General features: G+C 42.6%; 1 protein-coding gene across 2 annotated transcripts in view; it reads right to left on the bottom strand.

The window, feature by feature from the left end:
* LOC125463779 (alpha-N-acetylgalactosaminide alpha-2,6-sialyltransferase 2-like) overlaps positions 1-24,695 on the bottom strand; it is a 94,235-nt gene that overhangs the window by 23,646 nt on the left and 45,894 nt on the right. For both annotated transcript variants that reach the window (XM_048555458.2, XM_048555459.2), the window contains exon 5: positions 406-574. In XM_048555458.2, coding sequence (XP_048411415.1) covers positions 406-574 — 169 coding nt within the window. The remainder of the gene's footprint in view (positions 1-405; positions 575-24,695) is intronic.

The raw sequence follows: 24,695 nt of genomic DNA, 5'->3' as shown, positions 1-24,695 counted from the left end.
CAGAGCTGGATGAACACAGCAGGCCAAGCAGCATCAGAGGAGGAGGAAAGCTGATGTTGTGAGCCTAGACCTTCTTCAGAAACGGCAGCTTTCCTGCTCGGCCTGGTGTATTCATCCAGCTCTACAGCTTGTAATCCCTTCCCCCTCCAGTCTGTTGTTTAATGTATCTGAACTGCTGCTTCTTAATAAACTACATTAAAATTACTTCCAAATAGCCAACTGCTTTTCTTGGGTGCCTATAGACCTCAAATCCAAAATCTTCATTCATAAGGACAATGAACAAACAGAAAAATGTATCAGAACCTGTGTTTGTGAAGCAGAGGGTGATACAACTACTGCTTCATTAACTATTTGGCAATTTCACGGTTCTGTAATTGGTAACAAAAACACAAAGACGGCATTTACCTTCGTAGCTGATTACTTCCCAACCATGGGCTCCATTATATCTGCTCAGTCTTTGATATTCCTCTTCAGTAGCATGTTTATCCCATTGCAGGAGTGGGACTGTTCCCAAAAACACATCTTTAAACTCGGGTATTTTTGTGATTCGTGCCCTCAAGTTTTCAGGGCATTCCTAAGATTGGAAAGGCAATTCAGTGTTAAGGCAAAGCAAGCAATTTCATACTTCAATGTAGAACATCTATAGAGTCATAGAGCACTGAAAGAGATCCTTTGGTCCAACTTCTGTGCCGACCAGATGTCCCAAACTGATTTAGTCCAATTTGCCAGCATTTGGCCCATATCCCTCTAAGTCCTTCCTATTCACGTACCCATCTAGATGCCTGTTAAATGTTATTGTACCAGCCTCCACCACTTCCTCTGGCAGCTTGTTCGATCAAAATAATTCTCTCAATTCCACCAGCCAAAGGCTGAGACGCAGTGGGTAAATTTTGCTTTTCCTGGGGCTATCTTTTGGTTTTCAGTGGTTCTTCAAAATTTTCATCAATTCCTTTGTTCAGCTATTTAGTCCTATTATCATCTGCATTTACGTTAATGCATGGGGCATGTTTATTCTCAAACCGTAATGAAAGAATTCAACAAGATCCTCAATTATCATCACTTCTCTCAAATTTAAAGCTGTAACAAAGGTTTTACTTTCAAGGCATTACAATATTTAAATTGGAGGAGATAACCAGCATAACAAATTCTGCTTTAAAAATTAACTGAGGCACATGCACACTCAAACACTTTCCACACAGACTGGGGCAGACACAGCAAAATAGTTGCATGTTTATTTTTAACAAGAGTCACTGCACCTCAACTAATTCACACCATGAGACACTTTGAGATGTAATAACTCAAGTCGCTTTATTCATTCGAGGGACAAGGGCGTTGCTGGCCAGGCAGCATTTATTGCCCGTCCCTCGAACCACAGAATTCCTACAGTGCGGAAAACAGACCCTTCGGCCCAACAAGTCCACACCGACCCTTGGAGCATCCCACCCAGTCCCACTCCCACCACACCCCATAACCCACCTAAATCTACAGACCCCTGAACACTATGGTTAATTCAGCACAGTCAATCCACCTAACCTGCACATCTTCAGACTGTGGGAGGAAACTGGAACACCCGGAGGAAGCCCACGCAGACACGGGGAGAATGTGCAAACTCCACACAGACAGTTGCCAGAGGGTCGAATTGAACCCAGGCCCCTGGCGCTGAGAGACAGGAGTGCTAACCACTGAGCCACCGTGCCACCCTGTAGCTGTTTATGAAATAAAACTGATCAAAAATTTAATCTAATTGAATGTGTTCATTGCAATGGCGATGGCACATGTTATTCTGGATAACCCAGGATAGAGATCAGGAAAATGTGGCTGTAAGAGCTGGTCCTTTCAGGTATTTTCAGTATTGGAGCGGATTTCCTTGAATTGTAGAAGCAGTAATTACTGTTTTAAGCTGTTGCATTGTTTCGGAACTTTGGAAAGAAAGAGATCTAAACAACAGCACTTCAAAACAAAAGGAGCAAGAGAGGCAACATTTAAAAGGCATCTGGACAGGTACATGAATAGGATAGGCTTAGAGGGATATGGGCCAAATGGGACTGGTCGGCATGGACGAGTTGGACCTAAGGGTCTGTTTTTCCATGGTGTACAGCTGTGACTCTAAGTATTCGTTTGTTGAGAGGTTTAAAAGTGCTCTTCTCCCACTCATCTTTTGCGACCCTTTTCCTTAAATAAATGCAGAAAAAAAATGGGAGCGATAAGTAGGTGAACAAAAAAGAGAACGGAGGTCAGCAATGAAAGTAGGGAATCTTTGAGAGATAAGCATTCTTGAACAAACATCACTAAACAAAAAATTACGTACTGTGAAGGTTTGCTGTGCACAAATCAGCTTTCACATTTACAAAGTGACTAGATTGGCTGCAAAGTGCTTTGGGAAAATACACAGATTGTGTAAGGTGCGATAGAAATAGAGTAAGAACCAAAAGAACTGCGGACGCTGTAAATTTCAGGAACAAAAACAAAGCTGCTGCAAAAGCTCAGCAGGTCTGGCAGCATCTGTGGAGGAGAAAACAGAGTTAACGTTTCGGGTCCAGTTCTGAGGAAGGGTCACCAGACCCGAAACATCAACTCTGTTTTCTCCTCATATAGAAATAGAATGATAGCCTGGAAATAGACCCAACAGCTCAACTCATCCATGCAGGCCAGGTTTCCCCACACTGAATAAACCCTGTTTGTCTGCATTTAGCCTTTATCCCTCTAAATCTTTCCTATTCATGTACCTGTCCAAATGCCTTTTTAATTGTTGTAATTATACACGCCTCAACCACTTTCTCTGGCAATTTGTTCCACAAGCCCAAACATGGCTCATCTTACCAAAATGCAACATCTTACATTTATCAGAATGAAAAACCCAATCTGCCATTCCTCAGCTCACTGGCCCAGTTGATCAAGATCCCACTGTATTCTTAGAATACCTTCTTCACTGTCCACTACACACCAATTCTGGTATCAGCTGCAAACTTCCTAACCATGCCTCCAATATTCACATCCAAAACACTTCTATAAAAATGATAAGCAACAGTGGACACAACACTGATCCTTGTGGTTCACTGCTGGTCACAGGCCTCCTATCTGAACAGCAGCCCTCCGTCTCCTATTGTCAAACCAATTTTGTGTCCAGTTGGCTAGATCTCCCTGAATCCCAGGTGATCTAACCTTACTAACCAGACTGCATACAGAAACATGTCAAAGGGCTTTCTAAAGTCCAAATGGGCAAAGTCTACCTCTGCGCCTTCATCTATCTTCTAGGTCACCTCTTTAAGAACTTAATCATATGAGAGACATGATTTCCCACACACTAAGCCATGCTGACTATCCCTAATCAGGCCTCGCCTTTCCAAATACATGTAAACCCTGTCCCTCAAAATCTCTCCCAACAACTTACCCACCACTGACGTCAGGCTCACCTGTAGTTCCCTGGCTTTTCCTCACCAACTTTCCTTAAATAATGGCACATTAGCCACCTTCCAGTCTTTCAGCACCTCACCTTGATGATACAAATATCTCTGCTGGGCGGCCTGCAATTTCTTCCCTCGCTGCCTACGGTGTCCCAAATGCAAGTCAGCGTTTTTGTTTCACCATCAAATCGCAGCAGATTCACAGACGATAAACCCCGACAGAGAACTTCCCCTGCTGGTGTACGTTTACAAGGTACAGGCAGAGAAATTAATTGAGCGAATAAATTGGACAACACGTGCCCTTAACAGGTACCACTTGCTGGAGCATGAATATCATGCATTAAAATGGCATTTTGCACCAGACTTTGATTCTGGCAAGAGTTAAAGTGATCCAATAAAATAATTTTAATGGATGTATACAGTCCTGTTCTAATATCAGAAAGCTCTGCTTAATATTAAAAAACACCAAACTATTCCCACAGTAACAGCTGTCAAGGCTGTTGTGAAATTAAAATTGGCGTTCAATAAATATTTGTTCATAAGGAATATTAAAAGCTAACAGTTAAAATATGGATCAGCCAGCTGAATACAGATCTCGGAGGACAAGTTCATGGATCCTGGAAAGTTGAGTCACAGGTAGATAGGGTAGCAAAGGTGGTGTTTGGTACACGCCTTTATTGGTCAATGCATTGAGCATAGGAGTCGGGAGGTCATGTCGCAGCTGGACAAGACATTGCATGCAGTTTGTCAGAAGTGGCCGAACCACTTCTGGTCTCCCTACCATGGAAAGGATGGCGTGAAACTTGAAAGGGTTCAGAAAAGATTTACAAGAACGTTGCCAGAGTTGAAGGGTTTGAGCTACAGGGAGAGGCTGAGTTAGGCTGGGGCTATTTTTCCTGGAGCATCAGAGGCTGAGGGGGTGATCTCAAAGGTTTATAAATTATGAGGGACATGGATAGAGTAAATAGGCAAGGATTTTCTTCCCTGGGGCAGGGGAGTCCAAAACTAAAGAGTATAGGTTTAAGGTGAGAGGGGAAAGATATAAAAAAGGGAGCCTAAAGGGCAACTTTATCCACAGACTGTGATGTGTGTATGGAATGAGTTGCTAGAGGCCTTGGTGGAGACTGGTATAATTACAACATTTAAAAGGCATCTGGATGGGTAAGTGAATAGGAAAGGTTGAGGTATAAAGAAGGCCGAATGTCGGCAAATGGGGCTAGATTTAAACAGAATATCTGGCTGGCATGAACAAGTTGAACTTAAGGTCTGTTTCAATGCTGTACAGCAGTATGACTATGACTATGAATCATCTTGTATTATGTGTAGGCTCGTGTGTGTGATTTCCTTCAAGCCCGAAGTGGGTGTACAGGGTTAGCCACTTTCAAGATGAACTAGAAGATCCTGCTAAGTAAATAACAGGCAGCGTGTTCCATAAACACAGCTCTTTTCAGGTTACGGGAATATGACCGACATTACTGGAGAGAGTGAAAATCCAGAAGAATTGTAGATGCTGGAAAATCAGAAACAAAAACTGAAATTTCTGGAAAGTGGTCAGAAAGAAAGGCAGCATCCGCGGAGAGAAATCAAGGTTAACGTCTTGGGTTCAGTGACTCTTCTTCAGGATTTCTGAAGGGCTGCTGGAAGTGAAATGTTAAGTCTGATTTCTCTCCACAGATGCTACCTGGCCCGTTGGGTTTATCCAGCAATGTCCGATTTAGTTAATTACAGGAGTGTGTGTTTTTAGGACAGGAGCCTCCATCACACACACACACACACACACACACACACACACACACACACACACGGAAGACCTTCCTTTCATTTCACAACAAAATTGTGAAAATACATACCAATTTTATGGGAGACATTACTTGGAAATCTAATGCCAATCTGCACTAAAAAACAAAAACTGCGTTGTCACCTCCACCACCACACTAGCTTCATAATCCAAATGCCAAAGCAGATTGTGCAAGGGCTCAAAAAAAATTGCAAGGCAAGATTGACTCTTTATGAGAAGCATGTTTAAACAAGGTCAACTTAAAGTACAATACACAGTTACCCACTGTCAAACTAGGCCATGTTGAATATACCACGCCTGACACAACAGACCAGATGGGTCCTCTGTACGTATGAACGGATATCATACACAGCTTGGTCAAAAGAATGAAGTCCACATTATGGACAGCTACCTAGAAGCAAATTGGAAAACAACTCTCATTAAGAGCAGATGCAAGAAGGAGCCAGAGGCACCTCAGAGATGGACAAATTCTTTCAAAATTTGATTGCTTGAGAAAGAGCTAGTTTCAGAAGCTAAGCAGTGCCTTACAGAAGGCAAAAGAAAAACTATGCTAACCAATTGTACACAAAGTTTGTCTAGTGTGAGTTTCACCTGGTTATTCTCATGATTTGGTAATCATTCAGAAATCTCTGAATTCAAATGGCACTTAAAAACAGACGAAAAGAACACTGAAAAGGCATCTGGATGGGTATGTAAATAGAAAGGGTTTAAGAGGGATATGAGCCACATGTTGGCAAATAGGATTCAATTAATTTAAAGATATCTGGTTGGCATTGAGGAGTTGGACCGAAGGGACTGTTTAGCGCATAGAACAGAGAACAGTACAGCATAGTACAGGTCCTTCAGCCCACGATGTTGTGCCGAACGTTTACCCTAAAACTAAGGTCTATCTAACCTCCAGCCCTACCTTATACTATCATCCATATGCCTATCTAATAGCCACTTAAATGTCCCTAATGAGGTTGACTCCACTACCATCTCTGGCAATGCATTCCACACCCCAACCACACTGAGTAAAGAACCTGCCTCTGACATCTCCCCTGTATCTACCTCCACCTCAGGAAAATGTCTAGCTGTCCACTATCTATACTCTGATCAGTTTATACACTTCTATCAAGTCACCTCTCATCCTTTGTCCTTCTAAAGAGAAAAGCCTTAGTTCTCTTAACCTTTCGTCATAAGGCCTTCCCTCCATTCCAGGCAACATCCTGGTAAATCTCCTGTGCACTTTTTCCTATGTTTCCACATCTTTGGTGTAAATGAGGTGACCAGAACTGGACACAATACTCCAGATGTGGCCAAACCAGGCTTTTGTATAGCTAGAGCATAACTTCACGGCTCTTGAACTCAATCCCTCTATTAATGAAAGCTAACACACCATACACCTTCTTAACAACTCTATCCACCTGGGTGGCAGCTTTCAGAAAACTGTGAACATGAACCCCAAGATCCCTCTGCTCCTCCACACTGCCAAGAATCTTTCCGTTAATCCTGTATTCTGCTTTCCAAGTTTGTCCTTCCAGGGGGAAAACTCCATCTGCCACTTCTCAGCCCAGCTCTGCATCCTATCAATGTTCATTTGTAACCTAGAACAGCCTTCCACACTGTCCACAATGTGACCCACCTTTGTATCATCTGTGAGCTTGCTAATCCACCCTTCCACTCCCACATCCAAAGCATTGACAAAAATCCCAAATAGAAAAGAGACCCAGAACAGATCCTTGTGGTACACCACTTGTAACTGAGCACCATGTTGAATATTTTCCATCCACTGCCACCCATTGTCTAAGGGTCAGCCAATTCTGAATCCAGTCTGCCACATTTCCCCCCATCCTATGCTTCCTTACTTTCTGCACGAGTTTCCATGCTGTACATCTGGCTCTAGGCACTACATATTTCACAGGAAATACATTTCTTGAAATAAAAAATTAAAAGAAGGTATGAGATTGCTGGGACTGACACTCCACTGCAGTGCTGAGGGGTGCTGCACTGTTACAGGTGCTAACTGTCAAACAAGATGTTAAATCAAAGTCCTTTCTCCCTCTGCAGTGGATCTAAAAAACCCAATAGCATTATTCTAAGAGCACTAGGGCCCTCCCTGGCATCTTATACAATATTTTCATTCAAATCAATGCTGCAAAAGAAGATTATCTAGCCACGGTCACATTGACAGGTGTTGAAGCTTGCAGTGCCTACAGGGAGCTGCACAGGTTTTACACCTTCAGAAGCTTAGTCACTGTTGAAGTACAATTGGCTGTGAAGCAGTCTGAGTCCTCCCATAAAAGCAAGGATTTACTAAAGAGTCTGAGAAATGGGAGGAGCTGGACACGAGACCCTCAAACCTGTTCTGCCAATCAAAAAAACCATGGCGGATCCAAACATTGCCAAAATTCAAATCTCTTGCCTCTTCCCTGAAAACCATCAACTGTCTGAAAGTTCAACTCCCTCTGCTTTTAATATACTCAGAACTGTGGATGCTATGCAATGGTAGACAATTTTGGATATTAAAAAAATCCACCACACCTCAGTATTACATTAAAATTCTGAAAGTATATCCTCCAATTCTAGATTTCTACCCAAAAAAGGAGAAATATCATTTCAACAGCAACCCCACCAAACCCGCTCAGAATCTTTTATGTTTAAATACAAAACACCTCCTCATTGAGCTCCAATGAACATTCACTAATATTTCCTCAACTGGCAAGGTCTTCTTTATAGGATTCAACTTTATGAACCTTCCGTGAACTGCTTTGAATGCTAGTATTTTTATTCAACATTTTTGATAGTTTGCTGTTAGCAGATTTAAGGATCAGGTTTTTTTAAAATCCTGTCATCGTTAAATCCAACTCAACATAAAAAAAGTGGTAGCACTGTCATTTATTAAAATTTAATCCCAAGAGTTCGACAAATTTACTGACGCCAGTGCTGTAAGTAGAGTCATACAGAAATGTTGGTATGCCAGAATTAAACCCCAAAAGTAATTGCTAGCTTACAACAGGAAACCAATGTGCACAGAGTAACAAAAATGGACTACAGCTTTCGGAACAATTCTGTTCTGATTTTCCACTACTAAAAATGTTAGTGACTAAATAAGCAGAAGATTTACAAAAATGATTCACAACTAGAATCACCTCCTCGATACCGAGAGCCCAAAGCAGCTACAGAAAGTATTTGTGGTTCTGTAATATTAATGGCGTCTGAGACGAGGACTCAGAAGTTTCTATATAGTGTGTTTAAAAAAAAACAAACATGAATTACAATTAAGCAAAAATTTACCAATGTGGCAATTCTAATTTGGGTTCAACAAAATCTCCAGAACCAGACGTGACTGTTTAAAAATACAGGGTAAACCATTTTGGACGGGGTTGTGGAGAAATGTCTTCGCCCTGAGGGTGGGGAGCCTGTGGAATCCTCTGCCACAGAAAGTAGCTGAGGGCAAAACACTGAAAGTTCTCAAGGTGTTAGATAGTTAGAGTCACAAAGCTGTACTGCATGGAATCATCATCATAGAACCCCACAGTGTGGAAACAGGCCATTTGGCCCAACAAGTCTTCACTGGCAACTTTTTCCACACAGAGGGTGGTACAGCATCCCACCCAGACCCATTCCTGTAAATCTGCATTTCCCATGGCTAACGCACCTAACCTACACATCCCTGAACAATATGGATAATTTAGCATGGCCAGTCCACCTACTTTGCACATCTTCAGATGGAGAGAGGAAACCAGATACACCCAGCAGAAACCCACACAGACATGTGTGAGCTCCAAAAAGATCGAAGACTGTGGCCGGAATCAAACCCGGGTCCCTGGTGCTGAGAGTCAGCAGTGTCAACCACTGTACCACCCCTTACCACTAAGTCACCGTGCCGCCCCTAAAACTCTTGGTCCAACTCATCCACACCAAAATCAGATATCCTGAGTTAATCTAGTCCCATTTGGCCCATATCCTCTAAACTGTTCCTAATCATGTACCAAGCCAGATGTCTTTTAAATAATGTAACTGTACCAGCCTCCACCACGTTTCTAGCAACTCATTCCATACGCACACCACCATCTGCATGAAATAAATTACCCCTTAGGTCCCTTTTAATCTTTCCCCATTCACCTTAAACATGCTCTCTAGTTTTGGACTCCCCTACTCTGGGGAAAAGGCCTCGGCTACTGACCCTATCTATACCCCCTCATGATTTTATAAACCTCTACAAAAAGGTCACCTTCAGCTCTGGCACCCCAGCGAAAACAGCGCGAACCTATACACCCTCTCCCTGTAGCTCAAACCCTCCAACCCTGGAAACTTCCCTGTAAATCTTTTCTGACCCCTTTCAAGTTTCACAACATCCTTCTTACGCCAGCAAGAATTGCATGCAGTATTCCTACAAGTATTAGGGGTAAAGGGTTAAAAGGCTATAGCGAGAAGGTAGGAACAGAAGACTGAATTGCATGATGAGTCATGATTATATTGACTAAGACAGCAGATTCAAAAAGTGCCAAATAGCCTTTTCCTGCTCCTATTTCTAAAAAAAAAAATTGCTGAAATATGTTGGTATAGTTTACAAAATTTCTAAAACCATTCTGCTCACAATGTGTGATGTAAGTTTTTCTTGCCTATTTCCCTAGATGGAATGGCCAAGATTTACAAGTCAACTCCAGCTTCCTGAAGATAGTAACATGACCACTTTGAACAGTTGTAGTCACCTTGGCAGCGATGCCCATTTCCTTATTGGAAATCAATTTATAAATGACTTGTCCACAGGTAGGACATCAATAACACACACTAGGATTTTACAATGGCCTAACCTTTCTGGTACTACCTCACCAACGACCTGACTCACGCAACTCAGTTTCATAGTATGTCATGTTGACACTTTAACACTCAAGCGCTAGGCTTATTTGGGGAACTAAACATGGGCCATCTCCAAGGAAACAGGCAGCAGCACACTAAATAATCAAAGACAATACATCACTTAGTTACAATGGGATAGAGCAGAAAGCAACAATGCCAGCTAGCAGATGCAAAGTCATTTGTACAGTCTGTACAATTTATTGATTTCAAAGAATACAGAGTAACTACATATGCAACAATTGAAACTATGATCTTTAGCCCACAAGTTATCATTGCAAATAACCTTGAATCATGTTTCCAATACTCCTAAAGGATTCATTTATCTTGTTTAAAGTCATTGGGTCTTTGTTTCATTGTAGTCCCCTCAAAAAGCTAAAAGTTAGCACCTCGGGAAGTTTTATTACATTAAAAAGTGTTGTATAGATACAAGTGGTTGTCCTTTGTTCAACTGTTATCAGAGGAAGTTCTTGATTCAGAGACATTACAATCAATGGATTATTTTGTGACATGATACAAAAAAATCCTGTAAATAAACTGTGAGAACCTTTCATTTAGGTGTCAAGCCATTAAGAACAAAAAATCGTAATGGCAATGCTTCAGTGAAGAGTTTCTTTTAAACTCTCAATTTATTTCACATTTTCCACATTTTAAAGTCAGTGAGAAAATAAAATTCTCCAAAAGTTCATTCACCAAAGTGAACACAGAACAGAACTTTCCCAGGTCTGGTGGTCAATCTGTACAGAGGGAGCAAATCAAAGACAGATTTATGAATCTGAACTGCAATAAACTGGCTCTATTAAATAAAAGCCGAAAGAACTGCAGATGCTGTAAATCAGGAACAAAAACAGAAACAGCCGGGAAAGCTCAGCATCTGTGAAGTTAAAAAAAAGTTAACATTTCAGGTCTGGCAACCCTTCCTGTTCGGAGGAAGCATCACTGGGCCCCAGATGTTAACTGATTTTATTTTCCCCCACAGATGCTGACGGACCTGCTGAGCTGTTAGTTTGGCTTGAGGATTGGATGGATGAAAATGAAAATGTGAGCCTTCTAGTCCTGGTCATTATTCCCAGCCAGCCCTCTTTGAAAGTATTCTCTTCAGATATCAGACTTGATGTCAAACACATCTGGGGATTACCTACTCCAACAAAAACACGCTGCCTAAACACAAGGCATTATGAGTAATAACAAGGACTGCTGCCACCCGTGGTACAATATACCTTCAGGAATCACTGCTTTCTGAAAAAGGTAGTGGATTAATAGACTAAGGACTTGTCACTGATAATCGTGATGTTATTGTACAGAAATGATATACATGTGTCAGTTAAGCCAGTTAAAACAGACAAGTTACGATCCTTGCATAGAACAGTTTTAATAGATACTCTACAGACTACCTCCACAAGCAAGGCAGTTATTCAATGCTAATTCCCATTGTAATAAATCTGCTTAAACCCAACAGAATTTGACTGGGACCACAGTGTTAACTTCAGTACCTAAGATTAAAAAGATACCAAAAAGAGTATGTGGGTCGTTCAACATATACGCAGTTGCAGCACCATGCTGGAATTTTAGTTCAAATGCCGCTTGTGAATGCTCAAGATTTTTGGCATGCTCTCAGACTATTCCATATCGAGCTTAAAAGTTAAAATGCAACATTTGTTAATGGCATCAAAAAACTTGCAGTCATATCTAGCTACTCTGTCACACAAGTGGGGCATGTAATTTTAGCAAATAGTTACACCAGAGTTAGGTTGAAACCAACATCTGACTGTGATAATGGGAACTGCAGATGCTGGAGAATCCAAGATAATAAAATGTGAGGCTGGATGAACACAGCAGGCCCAGCAGCATCTCAGGAGCACAAAAGCTGACGTTTCGGGCCTAGACCCTTCATCAGAGAGGGGGATGGGGTGAGGGTTCTGGAATAAATAGGGAGAGAGGGGGAGGCGGACCCAAGACGGAGAGAAAAGAAGATAGGTGGAGAGGAGAGTACAGGTGGGGAGATAGGGAGGGGATAGGTCAGTCCAGGGAAGACGGGCGGGTCAAGGAGGTGGGATGAGGTTAGTAGGTAGGAGATGGAGGTGCAGCTTGGGGTGGGAGGAAGGGATGGGTGAGAGGAAGAACAGGTTAGGGAGGCAGACACAGGTTGGACTGGTTTTGGGATGCAGTGGGTGGAGGGGAAGAGTTGGGCTGGTTTTGGGATGCGGTGGGGGAAGGGGAGATTTTGAAGCTGGTCAAGTCCACATTGATACCATTGGGCTGCAGGGTTCCCAAGCAGAATATGAGTTGCTGTTCCTGCAACCTTCGGGTGGCACTGCAGGAGGCCCATGATGGACATGTCACCTAAAGAATGGGAGGGGGGAGTGGAAATGGTTTGCGACTGGGAGGTGCAGTTGTTTATTGCGAACCGAGTGGAGGTGTTCTGCAAAGCGGTCCCCAAGCCTCCGCTTAGTTTCCCCAATGTAGAGGGAGCCACACCAGGTACAATGGATGCAGTATACCACATTGGCAGATGTGCAGGTGAACCTCTGCTTAATATGGTAAGTCATCTTGGGGCCTGGGATAGCGGTGAGGGAGGAGGTGTGGGGACAAGTGTAGCATTTCCTGCGGTTGCAGGGGAAGGTGCCGGGTGTGGTGGAGTTGGAGGGCAGTGTGGAGCGAACAAGAGAGTCACGGAGAGAGTGGTCTCTCCGGAAAGCAGACAAGGTTGGGGATGGAAAAATGTCTTGGGTGGTGGGGTCGGATTGTAGATGGTGGAACATCTTCGGTCCGCCTTCCCCTCTCTCCCTATTTATTCCAGAACCCTCTCCCCATTCCCCTCTCTGATGAAGGGTCCAGGCCCGAAACGTCAGCTTTTGTGCTCCCAAGATGCTGCTGGGCCTGCTGTGTTCATCCAGCCTCACATTTTATTATCTGACAGCGATGGTTTCCTTTATACAGCAGGCTCCATATCTCTCTCCATCCACACATGGCCCGAAAGAATCCCATGATGCTGTATTGGTGTCCAGCTGACAGTGTCCTGGCCAATACATACATATCTTAGCCAACATTACTAAAACAGCAGATTAACTCATCGCTATCACACTGTTACTGGAGAGTGTTTGCTGTGTTCAAGTAAGCAGTGATATTTCCCACATTACGACAATAACTACAAATCAAGAAGTACCTCATTGACTACGAAACACATTGGGATATCCAGAGCTGATAAAGGGTACAGCATGAAATGCAAGTTTCTTTTACTTGTCACACAGCTAAAAATGGCCAAATTTCAACCAATCTTGTGAACAATTGCATGCAAGACCAAAAAAGTTTCCTGCTTGCCCATTATGGGAAAGCACCGCTGGCTATTTTGAGCAGCCAAATTCTACTTCTTGATCTGATTTTCACCCAAACACTATATTCAGTCCGTTTCAGACACTGCTTCCTCTATATTATGACCTCAGAATTATCTATTTAGGGGCTTCAAAATCCAACCCCCACAAATCAATACTTAACTGTTTGTTCAAAAAAAAAACAAGCAGAAATAGATGAGCACATCGTTTGCATTAATATAACAGATCCAAAATCATAATGCAGGGTAATAACAGGAAGAACAAACTTTGGAAAGAAAACATTAGCTAAAAGGAACCAAACAATATCAAACACCAGAATTAAGTATTATTTTGCTTTGTACTTCAGAGGCACTAACTCTTAGATCATTCCTTCCCTACCCTTTAAACAGCTTAGTATATCTGGAGACACCAGATATACAGCACCTTCTGTGTAATTAAGTGTATCAAGACACTTCAGAGTAAGACAAAAAACGTGACCCTGAACTGTGTTAGATGATATTTGGTGAGATAGCTAAAAAGCTTAGTCAAAGCATTTTTTAAAAAAAGGTGTTTTCAAAGCAGGAAGCTTGGGGGGGGGGGGGGGGGGGGGGGTGGCGGTGGAAAGGCAGACAATATTCCAGAGCTTCAAGCTTTGGCAATTGAAGACAGACTCCAGTGAAACAGTTAAAAACAGGGAAGCTCAAGAAGCTGGAATTAGACATGCATGGGTATCTCAGAGGGATGTTGGGCTGGAGAAGATTACAAGGCCTTGGAAAGATTTGAAAAGGCAAAATGCAAATTTTAAAATCAATGCATTGTCAGACTAGGAGCCAAATGGAGATGAGCCTGTGGATGGGTGATAGGCAAAAAGAGACTGCCCATAGGTATAGAGAAGGGCAGTAGAGATTCGGATGAAGTTAAGTTTATAGAGGGTACAAAGTACAAACTAGTGACAAGTGGGTTGGACTAGTCAATTCTGGAAGCACAAAAAACCTCTTGAACAAGAGGTGACCAGAAAGGAATGGGTATGCTCCATGCCCATTGTGCAGGATACTTGACTACTCAATTTATTATTGGCAAAATGCTCATCTTAAAACCTTGAAACAACATGCAAAGTAATGTGGGTCAACTTAAATCCAAAAGAAAAACCTACTGTGAACAGATTTGGTGAGAAACTGCGGAGATGTTTTGTCTCCCAACAGCTTTTCTTTCCCATCGGTCACTCATTTCTTCGAGTTACGGTTTATGCTTCACTATCTGCAGGGTGCAGCCCTTGGAGTCATGCTTTATCACTGAGCCATTAGTCCCTACAGCTTATAGACCAGAGACTGTATTCATAACTTTTTAAAACCTTACTACTTACATATTGCCCCACTTGTATAAACAATCATCTGCTACATAGCACCTCCTACTGTGATAAATGCCTGTGTTTTCAATGCTTTCCTTCTGAGGAGCAATTTTGAGAATGATAAAAGGAAAGACTTCTTTTTTAAAGAAAATCAAATGCTGTTACACTTCTATCCCCTTCAAACCAAAGCTGTAGAATTATTTAGAATTGGCTTCATGTGTTTCATACAATAAATCTTTCCCATACTTAAATGTAGAAATGTTCAGTCACACAATGCCAATGCTACCTTATAAGCTGCCAAATGCCTATGTTTTCGTCCAGATGACAAGAGGAAAAAAAATTAATTTCACCTCCAGGCATCTGTTGTGGACAACAGCATCTTTTAACTGCAGTGGATAGACCAAAAGGGAAAACCATTAGCCCTGCGAGAGAGGTCAAACAATTTTAACACCTATCTTTTGGCATCAGTTGCGAGCATGTTGGGTTAGGGTGGGGGGGGGGGGTGACACACAGATGATCCTTTTCTCTATTTGCATAAGCTCAAATATGAAGGCATTCAGGGCTGAAAAAGCAAATTTCATTCATCAATTGCTAAAATTTGCTTACAGATAGCAAGCACCCTGAACTAGAAACAGAACCTGGTTTCCTTCCATACTGCAGATCTCGGAGGACGTTGCAGCTAGTTGGAGGTGATGGGATCAGGATTTAAACAGCATTTAATAAGAATAATTTAAATAGCAACATTTTACAACATAATACAACACGTATAAAATGCTGCTCAAATAGAATTGTGTCCTTCAAAGGACATGGCTCTAACAGCTACAACAGGACCATAACAAGCTAATTCCTCGGGTTACATTTCAATGTTAGCGTTCCTCTAAAAGACGGGCAGTTGATTATTAACAGAATCTACTGTATCTCAAAGTTCAGAAGAATGGGATATGCTCTGTTTTCAATATTGACTTGCAAGATACCCATGAAGGATGGTAATCTCTCACGCTGTGACTCAGCTCACAGACGTGGCATCATATAGCAGCTGCAGTGCTGTCCCATGTTTCAGGGTCAGGAAATGAACAAGTCAAATTTCATTTATATTATACAGTAGTCTGGAATTTTAACCAGTGCTTCTGAGGGTGGAAGTGCACAACTCAGTGAGAACTGACTAATAACTGAAGACAATAGAATGATCTCAATAGGAGGGGGTAGAACTATAAAAAGGTGAAGGGCGGGAGGTTTCAAGGGCACTTGAGGAAAATTGTTTTCATCCATAGGGTGGCGGAATTTTGAATGGAATCCTGTGGCCACAGATAGAGGTGGGAAACCTCACAATCTTTGAAAAGTACTTGGATGAGCACTTGAAATGTCATAACATTGAAGGTCATGGGCCAAGCGCAGGAAAGTGGGATGAGTGGAGGTAGGTCAGTGCAGACTCAATGGGCTGAAGGATCTCCTCTGTGCTGTATGACACTATAATTCATGATTCCAAGAGAGGCAATTGTCCAAGGATTTTCAGCCATTCATTTCAATCTGTTTCTAGTTATATCTCAATTGTATTTACTCACATTGGTTCATTGTCCCTCAATATCAGCACCCTTGCCAAACACTCAGTGTAAAACAGCCTTTTTGATGAAAAGGTGTGTTCCAGGCTCCCATCATCCTTCTAACACTGCTTCCCCAACATCACCACAATTTGTCTCACCCCACCTTTGACGTAGTATCTCCTTTTCTATGTTTTTCATCAGATGGAATAACTTATCTTCATCATCCCTATTGAATCCTTTAGTCATCTTTAAAAATATCTAGTTATACTGTTCCTTAACTTTCCTTATTCAGAGAAGAACAGCCCTTGTAACTTGTCCTCAGATTAATCCAATACCTATCACGTCGCATATACATAGATTGGCAAAAGCGTGGCTATTTTCCCTTGGAGAAGATAAGGGGGAGGGAAAAGCAATTGAGCTGGACAGAGGTGGCAGGGAAAACATTCCTACCTGTAAGATCATGGGATGTGAGGCCTCAAAAGGTATAAAGGTAATTGGCATAAGAAACAACAGCAACATAAAGTATTTTCACACGAGTGTCTGAAGTCTGCGATGGACTGTCCAAGTATGTGTTTGGAGCAGGTGCTATTGAGGCAGGCAATTCCCTTATGAATAATGGCCCAAAAAAAAAGGAAAACATTGCAGCATTACAGTGGGGAATGACAGAAACGCTCAGAGTCAGAGCAGGCATGGTGGGCCCAATACCCTCCTTCTGTAACTACAACAATTCAGTGCTCATTCTGGCGAATGTACAGGCTACCCCCTTCTGAGTGCAAGTATCTTTCCCCGTGGTCCACAGACATTGCAGTGATCTGTACACGCTCTGGTCCACATTATATCACTTGTTGTAATGTGTGTCCCAGCTCAATTGAGAAAAAAAAACCAACAATGCAACAAATGTTCTGCTTTTCCTTGCACTGATCCATTAACCTGTGCCTTTTGTTCACAAAGATCCAAGTCTCACTACTGCTCCACAGTGAGAGTCAGAGAGCTGTACAGCATGGAAACAAGTCCTTCAGTCCACCTTGTCCATGCTGACCGGATAACCTAAGTTAATCTAGTCCATTTTGCCAATTTCTCTCCAAAGCCTTCTTATTCATATACCCATCCAGATGCCTTTTAAATGTTATGATTGTACCAGCCACTGCCACTTCCTCAGGCAGCTCATTCCACATGCACACTACCCTGTGCGAAAAAGTTCCCCTTTGGGTCCTTTCTAAAATTCCCCCCCCCCACCCCCCACCCCTCACCTTAAACCTATGCCCTCTAGTTTTGGACTCCCACCGCCCCCCCACCCCGCCACCCCGGTAAAGCCCTTGTCTATTCACTCTATCCATCATGATTTTATAAACCCTCAAAAGATCACTTCAATGAAAATAGTCCCAGCCTATTCAGCCTCTCCCCTTAGCTCTAACCCTCCAACCACGGCAGCATCCTTCCAAATTCTTTTGAGTTTCATCACATCATTCCTACAGCAGGGAGACCTGAACTGCACACAGTATTCCAACAGTGGCCTAAGCAATGTCCTGTACAGCTGCAACATGACCTCCCAACTCTTATACTCAACGCACTGACTAATAAAGGCAAGCATACTAAACGCCTTCTTCACTATGTAAAAAAAACGAAAGAACTAAGAATGCCGTAAATCAGAAACAAACAACAGAACAATAAAATGTGAGGCTGGATGAACACAGCAGGCCAAGCAGCATCTCAGGAGCACAAAAGCTGACGTTTCGGGCCTAGACCCTTCATCAGAGGGACCCTTCTGATGAAGGGTCTAGGCCCGAAACGTCAGCTTTTGTGCTCCTGAGATGCTGCTTGGCCTGCTGTGTTCATCCAGCCTCACATTTTATTATCTTGGAATTCTCCAGCATCTGCAGTTCCCATTATCTCTGATTCTATTTTAACAAACAACAGAACTTGTTCGAAAAGCTCAGCAGGTCCGGCAGCATCTGTGAAGAGAAATCAAAGTTAATGTTTCAGGTCTGGAGACACTTCCGCAGAACAGTTCTGACGAAGGGTCACCAGACCCAAAACGATAACGCTGATTTCTCTTCACATATGCTGCCAGACCTGTTGAACTTTTCTGAAAAGTTGTTTTTGTGCCTTCTTCACTATCCCATCTATCTTTCAAGGAAAGATGAACCTGCACTCCAAGGTCTCTTGGTTCAGCAACACTTTCTCTGGACCTTACCATTAAGTGTATAAGTCTTGCTCTGATTTGCCTTTCCAAAATGCTTCCCAACTTTTCAGAAAGCACCTCATATCTTTTCTTGGTTTGAACAAAAAAAGGGGAAGATAACAGTGAACTCTCATGTGCCATAGAGTGGGTGGGCAAAACTGCCAAATGTCACTGTGCATGGTGGGCGTGTGGAATGCGCTGCCGGCAGTGGTAGTGGAGTCAGATACATTAGAGACATTTAAGTGACTCTTGGATAGGCATATGATAGTATAATGTAGGGTATGCAGGGCAGTTTGATCTTAGTAGGATAATAGGTTGGAACAACATTGAGGGCAGAAGGGCCTGTACTGCTCTTTGCTCAATGTTTTAAGCCTCTATTAAATGCCTTAAAACAATAGCTTATTTAAAGCATTTCACAGTTTAAAGAAGTCCTCTCGGCTTTGCTCTTGGCACTTTTTCTAAGTCAGATGCTTGAGGGCTAAAACCTTTCAAGCAGATCATCTAGGCTCTTAGAATGCAAATTGGCTGCCACATTTGGCTACTTTACAATGATATCTACGCTTCAAAAGGTCATCAGTTGACTGTAAGGCAATTTGAGATGTCCCAAAATGTATACAAGTTCAAGATAACAAAGTGTGGAGCTGGATGAACACAGCAGGCCCAGCAGCATCTCAGGAGCACAAAAGCTGACGTTTCAGGCCTAGACCCTTCATCAGATCCAGCCTCACATTTTATTATCTTGGATTCTCCAGCATCTGCAGTTCCCATTATCACGTATACAAGTTCAAGTTCTTTTTTCTCTAAGAAACTAAGGAGAAGCATTCGAGCAGCTCAGAGTCTACAACCCAAGGTTCTACAGCTCTGGACACAGCTCTTTAAAATGTCTTATTTTCTTACATGCAACTTTTTCCAGTTAGCATCATGTTACTTTGAAGAAAGCTTGAAAACATTAAACTCAAGAAAAGCAAGTTATCTTCTAAACGAAGAAGTTAAATGATGAATTACATTGTATTTTATAGATTCAGAAACTTCAGTGCTCAAAATAAACTAGTTGGAGCCATACTATGCTTATATCTAGAGAACAGGTTCGAATGGTTGGACTGTCAGGTTGCAAACAAAGCTTAAAAAATGATCTTGTATTAATTCCACGCAAGGAGCATGCTTTAAAAAAAGTTGGTACACTCTCCTGACAGTTCTTTCAGGAGAGCTTTTGGGAAAAATAAAACTTTGGTTTTTTTTTTAAAAATGAGTCCTTTGCAGTTTCTCCTTGGCTATTTTTTTTTGACAAATACTTCTCATTTATCAATTCCCTTCCACTTTTTTGAATGTTACTGACGATTCAGTTTGAGTCCATGTGAGATCAGTAAGTGTGAACTGGATGGCAGACTTGGAAACTAAACTGTACGGTTGGAGGCCATTTTATATGGGTGAGGTGATGGCCTAATGGTATTATCGCTGGACAATTAATCCTGAAACTCCGATAATATTTTGGGACCTGGATTTGAATCCCGCCACAGCAGATGATCAAATGTGAATTCAATTAAAATAAAATCTGGAATTAAAAAAGTCCAATGACTGTAAAACCATTGCTGATTGCCAGGAAAAACCCATCTGGTTCGCTAATGTCCTTCAGGGGAAGAAATTTGCTATCGTCACCTGATCTGGTAACACTAGGCATGACTCTCAACAGCCCACTGAAAATGGCCGGGCAAGCCATTCGGCTGTATTTATCGGGACTTAGGCTCAAAGAAAATAAACCATCTGTGCCAACCAGCATTGACTTCAGGTGCCAGAAATGACAGAAACAGCCCTATTGACCCTGAAAAGTCCTTCCTCCTAACATCTGGGGGCTAGTGCCAAAATTGGAAGACCAGAATTAATGTTGGGCTGTTGCTTGACCAATCAGCAAGATATGATTCTGTGAATATAGCTATGTCCCAGACAGCATCACCATCCCTGGATAGGTCCTGTCCCACTAGCAGAACAAGCCTGGCAGAGGACAGAATTTGCTCTTGGAGTCCTCAACATTGACTTCAGACCCCGTGAAGTCTCATGGTTTCAGGTTAAAACATGGATAAGGAAACATCCTGCTGATTATCACGTACTGTCCCTGCCCTCAGCTGATGAATCAGTATTCCTCTATGTTGAGCAATACTTGATGGAAACATGGAAGGTGGCAAGGACACAAAATGCAATCTGGTTAGGGGATTTCAACAAAGAATGGGTCAGCAGCTGATCAAGTCAGTCAGGTCCTAAATTAGCTAATTGCCAGACTGGGTCGGCAGCAGTTGGCGGGGGAACCAACAGGAGGAAAAAAAACCATACTTGACTTCATCCTCAGCAATCTGCAGATATACCTGCGCGTGACAGAATCAGAAAGAGTGACCACCACACAGTCACTGTGGAGACAAAGTCCTGCCTTCACATTGAGGATACACGTCACAGTGCCACACTACACAATCTCCATGCTAAATGGGATAGACTTTGAACAGATCTAGCCACACATCCCACAGTGCCTCATGGAGGCCCAGTCTTCTCAACAGCAGCAGAATTGTACTCCAGCACAATCTGTAAACTCATGGCTGGCATATCCCAAACTCAACCATTCCATTGAACCAGAGTAAATCCCCTGGCCTAATGGCAGAGTGCAGGAGGGCATGTCAGGAGCAGCACCAGGCATACCTCGAAATGAAGAGTCAACCTGATGAAGCCACCAAACAGGACTACCTGTGTGTCAAATAGCACAAGCAGGAAGTGACAGACAGAGCTAAGCAATCTCATAAACCAATGGATCAGATCTAAGGTCTGTAGTCCTGCTACATCCAGTCTTGAATGACAATAGACAATTAAACAATTCACCAGAGGAGGCTCCACAATTAGCCCCATCTTCAACGATGGAAAAGCCTAACAACAACAGTGCAAAAGAGGAGGCTGAGCATTTATAATGACGTAGCCAAAAGTCATGGACGGATGATCCATCTCAGCCACCTGCAGTCCCTAACATTACACAGATACCAGTCTTCAGTCAATTTGATTCACTCCACGTGATATAAATAAACCTTTGGGAGGTACTGGATACTGCAAAGGCTATAGGTCCTGCCAATATTCCAGCAATAGTACTGAAGACATGTGGTCCATAATTTGCTGATCCCACAGCCAAGCTCTTCCTGTACAGTTACAACATTAGCTTCTAACAATGTGAAATATTGCTGAGGTATGTCCTGTACATAGAAAGCAGGATAAATCTAATCCGGCCAATTATCATTCCTCAGTCTACCCTTGTTCATCAGTAAAGTGATGGAAGGTGTTATCCAGTACTATCAAGTAGCACCTGTTCAGCAATAACCTGCTCAGTGATGCCCAGATTGGATTCCGCTGACATGGAAATATATCACTCTTTGTTCACAGATGCTGGGTCAAAATGTTGGAATTCCCACCCCAAGGGCATCAAGAGTCAACCCACAGCATGTAGACTGTAGCATTTCAAGAAAGCAGCTCCCCACCACGTTCTAATAGGGCAACTTGGGATGGGCAAGAAATGATGGCTCAGCCAACAACGCTAATGAAGGGATATAAAAAAAATTATAGCAAGTAAAAAAGCCAATGGGGACCAGTGATGCAAACCACCATCCTGTCTGAAAAACCCAGACCTTCCTCATGTAAATGACTATACTACTTCAGAAAGCATCAAGATTGTTCTTCTTGGTGCCTTGGGCCAGTCAGACAGACCACAGAAATCGGTGAGCCTCCAGTGACCCGACTGAAGTCTACAAGATTGCGAAGAGTCATGATAAGGTTTACACAGGAAAAAGGTGTTTCCTATTGTGGCTAAGTCCAGACCTAGGGGCACTGTTTGAAAATTAAGGGCCACCCTTTTGGAATGAGGAATACACATTTTCTTGGAGGGTTGTGCAACTATGAAACGCTGCCTCAGAAGGTGCTGGAGGCAGTGTTAAATGTTTCTTTCAAGATGGAGGTAGACTGAATCCATTACCTAAGGAGTGTCTAAGGCTACTGGAAGTAGACAGCAAAATAAACTTCCGCTCCTAATGATACATTTGTGTCATCCATCAATGAACCTCATTACAACAGATAATGATCTAGTCAGAAGCACATTGCTAGCTGCAGTTCATCGTTGGCATCTAAATGATAAGGTTGGGGTCAATATCCTACAGGGCTCAAGTCCAAACCAGCAAAAGTTTACCTTCCAGTGAGACAGTACTGTACTGTCAGAGGTCCCAAACCAAGGTCCTCTCAGTTCTTAGATAAATGGGAAAGAATAACACACTTTTAAAGAGCAGGAGAGTTCTTGCCTGTAACAAACAAAAAACAAGTCGCTGGAGAAACTCAGCAGATCTAATAACATTAGTAGAGAGAGAAGAAACAGTTAATGTTTCAAGTCCTGTGACCTTTCTTCTTGTCTGCTTTGCTGGTTGAAAACAACCTCTACAGCATTGCAAAGTGAAGATGTTGGACAGTTGTGAAAAGGCACTCTACATATGTGAATCATTACCATTGTATGCAAGTTGGGTTTTCCCTGTCCTACAATATAGGAAATAATAAATTCCAAAAAAAATGCACTTTGGATTTTAGCAAATTCATCCTGAAATAGTCAAACAAAATGTACAATCAAGTCCTTCCATTTTATGAATACACCCAGTAGTTCCAAGTAAATTATCTAGTCTCGAGAGACATTTGTTCCCTTAACTGCAAGAAAAGCAGCACGAAGGCCAGCTGAATGAAACGGCAAAGGACTCCACAGAACAGCACTTAAGAACTGGCAAAAGGATAAAAAAGATACGCCTTTGAAGAGGGAAAATGGTCAGAGGGGAAAATATGGCACAAGTGAAAACCAAACCAAGTGTTATAGCTTCAGAGATAATGGGAACTGCAGATGCTGGAGAATCCAAGATAATAAAATGTGAGGCTGGATGAACACAGCAGGTGGTATACTGCATCCACTGTACCCGGTGTGGCTTTCTCTACATTGGGGAAACCAAGCGGAGGCTTGGAGACCGCTTTGCAGAACACCTCCGCTCAGTTCGCAACAAACAACTGCATCTCCCAGTCGCAAACCATTTCCACTCCCCCTCCCATTCTTTAGATGACATGTCCATCATGGGTCTCCTGCAGTGCCACAATGATGCCACCCGAAGGTTGCAGGAACAGCAACTCATATTCCACCTGGGAATCCTGCAGCCATATGGTATCAATGTGGACTTCACCAGTTTCAAAATCTCCCCTTCCCCAACTGCATCCCTAAACCAGCCCAGTTCGTCCCCTCCCCCCACTGCACCACACAACCAGCCCAGCTCTTCCCCTCCACCCACTGCATCCCAAAACCAGTCCAACCGGTCTCTGCCTTCCTAACCTGTTCTTCCTCTCACCCATCCCTTCCTCCCACCCCAAGCCGCACCCCCATCTACCTACTAACCTCATCCCACCTCCTTGACCTGTCAGTCTTCCCTGGACTGACCTATCCCCTCCCTACCTATACTCTCTCCACCTATCTTCTTTTCTCTCCACCTTCGGTCCGCCTCCCCCTCTCTCCCTATTTATTCCAGAACCCTCACCCCATCCCCCTCTCTGAAGAAGGGTCTAGGCCCAAAACGTCAGCTTTTGTGCTCCTGAGATGCTGCTCAGCCTGCTGTGTTCATCCAGCCTCACATTTTATTATCAAGTGTTATAGCTTATGTTTAGAATGATGTCATAGGATATGGGAACATTGTCTAATTAATTAGGCTACAGTGGGGTCACCCATTTATAAGTGGCTGACTTAGAAACACATGCTTACAAGCGAGATCCAAAACAGGGATGAACGATTGTTAATTTCAAAGATCCAACACATGAACACTTCCTCATACTTACAAATAATTATTTTATATTGTCCCACATTGTCTTCTGACTGGTGTACAGACTAACTTGTGAATGGACTCTAGAATCAAACTCATTCACAACCTGGGGGCTACTTGGAATTACCTTTCCCTTCAGCTCATCTGTCTCAAAATAGCAGTGGTCTCAGCTCATCTGTACAGAATGATGTTCAGTAGATGAAATGGTTATACATACCAGCTGACAAAAAAGCCTATTACTGCAGAATGAATTAATTCATTAATGCCAGCCAAAACCTCAAAAAAGGTAATTTAGAAACATCCAGCAACTGTTTTTGAACCATTTCCAAGCAATATCTTCAATTTAGCGTTCAACAAATCCTATTCAAAAGTTCCAATCAAAAATGTTAATAATTAATTCAGTGTTTTAAAAGGGCA

Source organism: Stegostoma tigrinum, chromosome 22, assembly GCF_030684315.1.
Source record: "Stegostoma tigrinum isolate sSteTig4 chromosome 22, sSteTig4.hap1, whole genome shotgun sequence".
Lineage (NCBI taxonomy): Eukaryota > Metazoa > Chordata > Chondrichthyes > Orectolobiformes > Stegostomatidae > Stegostoma > Stegostoma tigrinum.
This window is presented reverse-complemented; position numbering and strand designations above follow the sequence as displayed.